The sequence below is a fragment of the Halyomorpha halys genome, unplaced genomic scaffold (genome assembly GCF_000696795.3).
Source record: "Halyomorpha halys isolate HHAL.00 unplaced genomic scaffold, Hhal_1.1 Scaffold366.1, whole genome shotgun sequence".
Classification (NCBI taxonomy): Eukaryota; Metazoa; Arthropoda; class Insecta; order Hemiptera; family Pentatomidae; genus Halyomorpha; species Halyomorpha halys.
In genome coordinates, this window is record NW_027107323.1 from 7,990 (window position 1) to 18,499 (window position 10,510).

The 10,510-nt window shown below is 41.7% G+C and overlaps 1 protein-coding gene across 1 annotated transcript; it reads right to left on the reverse strand.

Annotated features, from left to right (window-relative positions):
- Positions 1 to 975: 975 nt before the first annotated feature.
- On the reverse strand, positions 976 to 1,638 carry LOC136795362 (uncharacterized). Its single transcript, XM_067045638.1, has one exon. It carries the CDS (start codon positions 1,636 to 1,638, stop codon positions 976 to 978), a length of 663 nt encoding a protein of 220 aa, XP_066901739.1.
- Positions 1,639 to 10,510: the final 8,872 nt, after the last annotated feature.

Below are 10,510 nucleotides of genomic sequence, written 5' to 3' on the forward strand. Positions count from 1 at the left end.
AACGGATTTTCCACAAATTACACAGGAAGAGAAAGAGGACATCGCCTCGGAACTAAAACATGGCAAGGCCTAGGATTGGACGGAATTCCTAATGTATCTCTGAAGGTGGCGCTCAGGAAACGGTCGGATCTTTTCATCGATCTCTTCAATTCGTGCATTCGTGAAGGCTCAATTCCGAAACCTTGGAAGAGACAGCGCCTCGTACTCATTCCAAAGAGTAAGGGAAGACTGGAAGACCCGTCAACCTATCGTCCAATCTTATGAGAGTTCTCACAGACTACTTCAAAGATAGTGTTCTGTTTTATTTTTCTGACATTGGCCAAAAGAGATACAAGGTGACTGGTGGTGTCCCACAGGGCTCGGTATTAGGGCCCCTTCTGTGGAACGTCATGTACGACGCAATCTTCAAATTGACATTGCCGGAGGGAGCCACAGTTGTGGGATTCACATATGACGTTGCAGTTGCAGTAGCGGCGAAGCACTTGGAAGAAGTTACCCTCATTGCAAACCAGGCTGTTGCTACGGTCCGATGTTGGCTGTCGGCGGTAGGCCTACAACTTGGAGATAACAAGACCGAGGTTCTTTTAGTAACTAGCTGGAAGCAGACTGTGTCCATCACTGTCTCGGTTGGTAGGCACGAAATTCGTTCCCAGTCTTGCTTAAAATACCTAGGAGTCACGATTGATGCATGTCTCCGCTTTGATGTTCACACGGAGTATATCAGCGCCAAATCTGCTAAAGTAGCATCCCTTTTGTCACGCCTTATGCCAAACGTGGGAGGTCCAAAAGAAAGTAGCTGAAGGCTCCGTGCTACTGGAGAAAAATGGTTTCAGTGTACCGCAGTGTTTCTTTAAGGGTGGTTAGTTTTTTAAGTGCTATTTTGTAAGGTCTACCCCATGGTTCTTCATCCACCTCATCACAGAGTTCTCTCCAGCACCGGCGTTTGCTTTCTTTAATGGCTTGTCGGAGGTTCCTTCAACCTCTCTTGAACTCTTCTTGCAGCACAGAAAACTCCGGCAGACGTCTGGCTCGCTGGTAACGTCTTCTTGCTTGGTTGCAACACCTGCTAAGATCGTCAATAGTATTCGTCCACCAGTACACTGAGAAAGGATCTTTTGCAGGCTTCGAACGGGTCATAGCTGCATCACAAGCCCCAGATATAAAAGAGGTCAGTATACGCGCCTTTTCCTCGGCCGACCCTTTTAATTCACACTCATCCTCTAGCATTAAAGTGAATGAAGCGTCATCAAAAGTTTTTGTATTCCAGCCATTGGCTCTCCATCGACAACTCTTCTTTCTTGTAGGCGTATGCAGTGTGATCAATATACCCTGGTGATCACTGTTTATATAAAATCTACAAACCTTCCAAGTAGCGTTCCGATGCATGCGTCCACTGACAAACGTTAAATCAATGATAGATGATCTTTCTGCCCGTTGTGAACGTCGGGTTTGTTCAGCTTGGGAATTACAGGCCCAAATAGCACCTTTACCACTGACATCGGATACCCATGAGTTGTCATCTAGATTTTTATATTGTTCGCAAAGAATAGCGACTTCGATGGGCTGTTCCCGTACTGTTTGGTAAAGGAGATCCTGTGCAACTTCACAATGGTTCAAATTCAGTTGAAGTATTCTCATCTGCGGTGTTTTTGGATTTGCATAATTGTTCTCAATGCTGAACGGAAAGCTGGACACTTACTACTTCCGCTGGGGTGGGCAGCGTTTACATTTCCTCCACATAATGCCAATTGTGGTTTCTGGTCACAGTCAGTTGCTTTGTGACCCGCTATATTACAGTTTCGACATAGGGAAGTCCTATCATTTTCAACATTTCAACCGGGCTATGTGTCCGTACTCCTAGCAACGGAAACACTTTGCAACTCTAAATCTTTCGCGTATACGGCTAACAACAAGGCCCACTCGAACTTTTCCTTGATCCATAACCTTCCTAGCTTGCATAACCGGAAGTGAAATAACCGCTGTTTGTGTACCTCCATATCCTTGACGGTTAGATTTCACTGCTGTGGTAGGCACTGAATCTTCACCCAGGAGAGGTTTTAAGGCCTCCGCAACCTCTTTTTTTTTTGGTGAGAGCATCCAAATCTTGCAGCTCGAAAAGGGACTCCTCCGTCCAAGTTCGGACTTCCGCCCCTTCACCAAGCACTCCCTCCATTGAGCTTTTTAGTGCAGCAAGAGATTGCTCTTTCTTCCGGTCCAATTGGAGTAGCAGGTCACCTTTATTAATTTTCCCGACCTTGGCAATTGAAGAGGCCATTTCCACCATTGCCGGATCTTCTCTTACTTTTCGTAGGACATCTGCGTAGCACTGGCTATCTGATATTTTTACAATCACGGCATCGGGCCTCGGAGGCTGGGGTCGAGGTTTCTTCCAGGATCTTTTTCGTACTTCCTGCCATTGCTCCTACTGTGGTTCTCCACGTTGAGCTGCCGATCTCTGATGGGTTCTATGTTTTGGTACACAACTTGTACATTGGGTTAGGCGGTTTTCTTCATTTCCCTTTTATCGCCCACCAAAGAAGGTGTGGTAACTGTCCCTTCGGTTTTGACTGCGTTTTTTCTCGGTGGACTTATCTCCTTAGTTTGAGTGTGGCCATTTACTGTTTCCAACTTTTCGTAATATAGCTGAATTTCACAGGTATAACTTCTTATCTTGCTGTGTACATTGTTCTTTGAGCGAATAAAAGAGAGTACCTCTTTTATCTTGCTCCCAAGATTCTGCATCACTTCTGTTGTGGTTAATCTTGTGGTATTAGATGCTACAACGGCCAAGTCTCCCACCATTGCAGCACTGCTATCGTATGATGACGACGTCGAGTAACCCATTTTCGCATACCCTACCGACGCCGGTACTGGGGTTCCGTACCCCTGTTCCGTAGCACAATTGATATTATTTTCCATCGCAGAATATTATTTTTCGCATTTTATACCTCCTGCCAGGTTTTGAAACAGCCGCCACTAACCTGAGTAACAGACGCTGACCAGTTTTCCGCCTATTCTAGGAGCTGTCGCGCCTGGATTTGAATCTAGTTTTGGTCCACCCCGGGTATTTTATTTCCCCGGTTCCCGCCATATCTGGTGAGAATCCCCCAATCCGCCACCTGGGGAGGTGCCTGATAGGAGACTAACTACTGCACACGGGACACACACAGGTATTTTAAGTAGGAGTTATGATCGATATACGTCTCCGGTTTAATCTTCCCACGGAGTATATCAGCGCCAGATCTGCTACAGTAGCATCATTTTTGTCACGCCTTATGCCAAACGTTGGAGGTGCCTAAGATAGTAGTCGAAAGCTTCTTGCTACTGTTGTCCCCTCCATTATTATATATGCAGCCCCGATTTGGAAAGAAGCGATGGTTAGCAAATCATACAGGAGACAGATGGTTTCAGTTTATCGCAGAGTTTCTTTAAGGACGGTTAGTGCTTCTCGAACTGTTTCCTAAGAAGTGGTGTGCGTGATAGCCCGAACGCAGCCTGTGGAACTACTTGTTGAAGAAAGAAGCAGGCACTACGGACGACGCTTACACTTTTTGAGAGAAAAAAAGCGAAAAATAACCATCGACCAGTGGCAGAAACGTTGGGAGGGTGCAGATTCCGGAAGGTTGGCTCACAGGTTAATACCCGAAGTGGGCACGTGTAATGGCCGCCAGCATGGAGAGGTGGATAGAAAAATCCACCTCTCCGATTTTTACGTAACCCAATTTTTGACCGGACATGGTTGCTTTAGAGCCTAACAGTACCGATTCAAACTGGACAACACCGCAGAATGCTCTGGATGTCATACTGTCGAGGAAACCGCGGAGCACGTGCTTTTCTGCAGAAAGAAGTGAATTGGAGAGACTGTGTGGAGTACGCAACACACCAGAAAACGTGGTGAGCTATATGCTACACTCAGACCAACATTGGAACACAATGAAGAGATTCATCACAGTCGTCTTCAAGAGGTTGAGAGAGGAAGAGAGGGCTAGAAGACAGGACATGGAAACGTGAAAACCATGTGAAGAAAGCGAGGCGGCACTCAGCCATTTCCCTCCATGAAATGATGCCTATCGGTGGTCCCGTGGATAGAAATGAACAGGTGTAGGGCGGTGGTTTTAGTGGGTAAAAATCCCACACACGTATAGGTACGGGCCTATGCGTGTCTTTTGATGATTTCCACCAACCTCGTAAAAAAAAACACTCACACATACGGTTGCTAGCCGTATACGTGAGAGACTCAGAGTTCTATAGTGTTTCCGTTGCTGGGAATATGGTCACTTAGCTCGGAACTGTGTTAGAAAGGATCGGACCTCCCTGGACACTTTCCGTTTAACATTGAAAACGATTAAGCAAATCCAAGAACATCGTAGATGAGGATACTCCAACTGAATTTGAACCTTTGTGAAGCTGCACAGGATCTCCTCTACCAAACTGTACGGGAACAGCACATCGACGTCGCTATTGTCTGCGAACAATATAAAAATCTGGATGGTAACTCATGGGTATCTGATGCCCCCACTTGGGTGCATGCACTTCTCGATTGCCATTCGAGAAAATCCTTTCCCTCAGGCTACAAGAGTTCACGGAGGGAGTTAATGGCCTCTCGCGGGCTCAATACGGATTTCGTAAAGAGCGATCCACGATAGATGCAGTTGGATTGGTAGTCGAGATGGCCCGCTCAGCAATTGCAGGAGCAAGGCGGAGGAGAGGTGCTTAATGTTATGCAGCAATTATCACACTAGATGTTGAGGATGCTTTTAACACTGCAAGGGCCTTTATAATAGATGCTCTACGGACTATGGCGATGCCAGCCTATCTTATGAGAATTTTCACAGACTATTCAAAGATAGAGTTCTGTTTTATTTTTCAGACATTGGCCAAAAGAGATACAAGGTGACTGGTGGTGTCCCACAGGGCTCGGTATTAAGGCCTCTGCTGTGGAACGTCATGTACGACGCATTCTTCCAATTGACAATGCCGGAGGGAGCCACAGTTGTGGGATTCGCAGATGACATTGCAGTTGTAGTGGCGGCGAAGCACTTGGATGAAGTTACCCTCATCGCAAACTAGGCTGTTGCTACGGTCCGAAGTTGGCTGTCTTCGGTAGGCCTACAACTTGCAGATCACAAGACCGAGTTGACCAATAAAAATTAGCATAAAATAAGAACACATCGGCTAATTTCCAAAATAGTGGAAGAATATACTGATGAGGGGGTCGTGTTAGATAGTCTGACTCCAATTGATAATGTAAGGTACTCTATAGCAGAAGGCCTCGACAATGGGTAATCATACAAGATACGTAACTGGTTAGAAGATGAATGGACAGGATAAGTCTTACATATGCTAGCCGTAAGTCCTCGAAGGATGGAAACTTTATTCTGCAGGTACGAAGGTGGAATGTAAGTCTTGATGGCGTACTAGCAGCAGGTCCTTATGATAGGATGGAAGGTATAGAAAGGAGGAGCGATCCAAGGAGGTAGAGTGAAATAAAAGACATCATAATTTCCAAAAAATAGTACAAGACTGTACTAATTAACTATGAATACTATTACACTCTGCTTTCTAAGGAAGAGAATTCCATGAGGCGATAATTCGCACTGAGGCCTTTATGCCCCCTATCTGGGCTATTAAACGCCATCAAGAGATGCTATGTGTAAGACTTTTCCTTTCAGTGGATCAGCAGTTTTTATTGTATTCTTTAATAACTCAAATCACATCTATGAATATGAAAATATCTTATGTAGTTGTTACATGTGTATATACAAAGTATATACAAGGAATAGTACAAATATTTATATACAACATATATTGTATATGACACTAGTAGATCCTGTGTTAGATAGATTGCGTAAAGCCGGGTCATAGCGGTTTTGGCGGCTGTAGTAGTTACAGTATAGACCAGCAGGTAGCGGTTTCGCTACAAGAAAAATCCGCAAATCGGCAGCACTGGTCGCTACACTACAGTTAGGGTAGGTTACACACACAGCTACCTCTATCAGTGCAACATCTTTTTGTATTACATACATATGCCCTAATAGTTAATATCAAAAGAAAAGACATTATTTTGTTCTCCAATGCCATTCTGGTCACTCTCTATCCCCCTAAGAATTTTTATTCTGCCTGGGGAGTGACAAATTAACCATTTCTCATCTTTGTACTTCATAGAAGCTTTAAAAAAATACAAAGGTAATCGTATGCGTCATTCTCTACATATGCAATATTTTCAAGCACTAAAAAATATTCATTGATTTTTTTTTTTTTCGATTGCATTTTCTTTCTTAACTTTCTAGTTATCTATTTTAATAAAAAAAGGCCGCCATAGATGTTTCTAGTTCATACAGTGCATCAATTAAAAAAAATTGTGATTCCAGGATTGATATTAAGTCCAGTGTTGTGAGGAAATAACGGAAAATCCATAATATCTTAATACTTCAAAAATCATCAAAATGTATGATACAAAGTCATAACTTTTTAAAAAGCCCACTAACTTCTTCACTTGAACGGTAAAAGGTTTCAGTAAAGCTAAAATGTATGTATTAGTTAATTAGTCGTCTAGTTAGACGACTAGTTTATTAGTTATTTGTCTAATGATACTACTAATTAGAATAAATGTTATTGAACTAAATACTAATGTTAAGTGAATGCTATTTACAAATTAATTATTAAACATGGCGTTAACAATACTATTTAAAACAAATTTAAGTACTATACTTAAAGTGATTTGAATGACCATGGTTTTTTTTTTGGTTACTGTGCATACCTCAAAATAACTACTTTATTCCAGTAAAACAAAAAAAAAATATAATTAATTACACATTGAAGTTACCTAAAATACAATAATGAAGAATGAGAATAAAATTATTATCCAAAATGTACTATGGAACGCAAACGCTTACTCTTTACGAAAGCTTAAAAGAATTCAACTCAAAATCGAATTGAGTAAGTGTGTTTTTGATAATTCAATTACTTCATAATAAGAATTTATATTTATATTTTATTGCCCTCCACAATATGAGGAAATCGATAAACAACGTACCTACAAATGAGTGTCAGTTTGAGTCCGCATAAGAACAAATTTAGAGTTAGCTTTCCTCACAATCCTGTTGTATGGCTTTACAACCCTGAATCATGGTAAAAATGGTTTGTGAGGTGCAGGATTTTTTTTTTTTTCGGCCAAGACTCTCATAGGAGTCCTATACTGCCTAACCATGGTTGGGGATCAAAGTTTTTCATTTTGTGGGACCGCCACTCAATGAAAAAAATCAACGCCCCAGGCAGGATTCGAATCGGCAAAGTCAGCAGAACAATAGACTTAAACTTAACCATCTGAGCTACTGAGAGGTGCAGGGTAATGAGAATTTTTAACTTAACGGTCCATGGTTTGCAGTGTGGTAGCTTAATGAGTTCTGGCTTTGAAATAATGATTATACCTCCTAATAACGCGTAAGCCAATTGTATAATTAGGGTTTAAGCTACTCCCCAAGGTTAGACGAAGGAGGTTACAGATTCGTTGGGAATATATCAGTGTTTTCAACTGAGCCAATTTTTCTATCATACATGTTCTTCAGATTTGGCGGAGTTTACAAACGTTACTGGTTTGCGAGGTTGAAAATATGAGACAGACATATATTATGATGTAAAATCTAAACGGTGAAGATAAATTCATTTTATTTAAAGTACTTAGTATTTGTTTAAGAAAGGGGCCCTCTCACTTCTGAATAGAAATTCATGATGCCATCTAGTGGCAAAGATATGCGGTAAGAAGCCTGGGCAGCCATCTTGGTCCCCACAACAAAGGGGTTAGAACCTATCGAGAAGCCATTGTGACCTGAGGACAGGAGAAGAAGAGGACAGAACTCTTCAAGAAGGTCTCTTCTCATAATGATGAGGGAGTACATCCTTAGACCCAGGCGAGACAGGCGGCGGCGGCAGGAGGATGAGAAGAAAGAACCCTCCTTCCATAATCACATTCACATCAGAACCAACCTTCAAGCTCCATATAATCAAACAAGTAAAATGTAATCTTCATCAATTAATGTAATAAAACCAAATTTACAACTAACCAACTAACATACATTGTAATCACTTTGTTCAAACCTTACAACCAGTTGTTTCAGAAAACTTTAAAGATAATAGAGGTTATTTCATTTTAAAACCATATGATATCAAGTTATTTAAATACTGTCCACTCCATCATTACCAAATACAGTAAATTATAAGTATTTCTTTATTTAAACCAGCTTATCAGCATATAATAATTAATTTGGGTAATATCTCCCAATTTTTACTCCGGGGAATACCTGAATTAAACAGTATTACTGAGTATTCTTGTCAGAAATGCCGCCCCAATTTTTTCTGTCTCTCTTTCCATGTCGTTGGTAGAAGGATTCAAATATGTAAAAGTTAACCCTGAGACACTCCATGGTTGTGAGGAAATCGAACTTTGAGAATTGTTTATTACCTGTTACTGCAATAAAACGTCTATTCCAAACGGTAATGCGGTAGTTCGGTCCTTCCCCTAAATAAAGACTATTGTTCATATCCATATATTAATCACATATATCAAAATAAGGCATTGAGGATTATTACCGGTACGGCTAAATCGACACCGATTCTAGCCATGCAATTGCAGGCAGAGATCGAGTCCATAAAAGATAGGCGAAAAATAAATGCCGTCATCCTTTACGAGCGCGTGCTTAGGAATGGTAGTGATTACTGGGCCAGCACTCTTGGTAATACTAGGCGACTAAAAACGAAGCTATCATTTATTGAGGGAACGAAATCCATTATCACAAGCCTAGGTCTGAACTTTAAGATAAGAGAGCCTCTGCCTGACTTGACTAAACAAAGCGTTTGGACGTGTCCATATGATATAGTGCTGGATCTAATAATGCCCATCTACAAATCCATGACCCCAGCGGAAGAACTAAGGACTGTGGCATTGGCCACTATAGCCGAGCGCTACCCTGAGCCAGAATGGATCCATATATACACCGACGGGCCAGCTACAGAGGCAAATAAAAATGCGGGTGCAGGTGTCTATAGTAGCCTGTTCCAACTGTCAGGACCTGCTGGAGCAAACGCTACCAATTTTCATGGAGAGGTAGCTGCAATTACTTTAGCTCTAGAAAAGATCACTCATGCCTGCGCAAAGAAGATAGTTCTGCTGTCGGATTCTAGGGCAGTACTACTGGCAATAGCGTCTGAACGTCCCTCAACTAACGCTAGAATTCTCGCATGCCGGAAATCCATAGAATGTAAAAGAGAAATACTAATGCAGTGGATTCCAGCCCATTGGGGTATACCTGGGAATGAGGAGGCGGATCGACTTGCACGGTTAGGGGCTAGCCAACCACAGCCGCTTCTCCCTATCACCATGGACATGGCGAAAGAAATGGCCCGAAGCGCCATCACTGAAAGCGCAGAGGAAAGGAGTAGAGGAGAATGTGGGGGCAAGAACTGGGCGGCATTGCTAGATCCTAAGAGGCGCCCTCCATTGACTTTACCAAGAGCGGTGTCAGTGGCATGCTTCAGGTTGGCTACTGGACATGACTATTTGCGGCACCACCTGAAGAGAATAGGAGTGACTGAATCTTCGGACTGCGTCCTGTGTGGAGTTGGTGAGATGACTGGCGATCACATATTTGCATGTGCGGCAACGGCGGACTTGACTACAGACGGGAGTTACATCGGCAGAGCTAAACTTTACTGGGCTGTACGAAATAAAATGGCAGAAATACCTCCTTTGGCGTAGTAAAAAAAAAAATCCATATATTAATATAACCTGGAATCAGCTAGAGACACTTATCGTACATGGTGGAGAGAATGAAATATATAAAATGAAAATATATTTGAAGTGGTTCTGAAAAACTTTGAAAGTATGTTATATACAATATTATATTACATATATTGTATATTATATACTTTAATGTTGAACGTGTTTAATGTGTATTAAAGTATTACATACTTTCAATGTTAAGTCCTGAAAATTACTTGTCAGTACTGAATTTATTGAGCACTGGGGGTGACCACCAATAAAAATACTCACCCAATTTTTGTTATCTTTCACATCCTCCAACCAATTGAATAGGTTAAAGACGGAAACTAAGGTGATCGCTTGTTTTCTGTTTCCTTCTCGTGTGTCCTGACCTTCCAGAACGAAATTTTCCTTTGTAAGGGTATATTAGAGGGAATTTCATATTATGTCTAATACCATTACTTGAAAGAATGCTGAAAAGTTGCAATCATTGTTTTTTAAGGATTACTGCAAAAGAAACTGGAACCACTGGAGGACAAACTGGCCTCACGGATAGATAGTAACAGACCAATATAATAATTCACATTAAGATGGTCGAATAATCTTTTAGAACTTCGTGACTGAAATTGCACAAAAATTGGAGAATGACCAATATACCCACACGCATACATCCATGAATGCATATAAATATAAAATTTAGATTCAGGGTGAGATTGAGGAAGATTCCTAAGTCATGAAAATCAGAGTATTAAA

What these genes read in the sequence shown, in the direction of transcription:
- LOC136795362 (XM_067045638.1), bottom strand. Translation starts at nt 1,638, where the DNA reads ATGAGAATACTTCAACTGAATTTGAACCATTGTGAAGTTGCACAGGAT.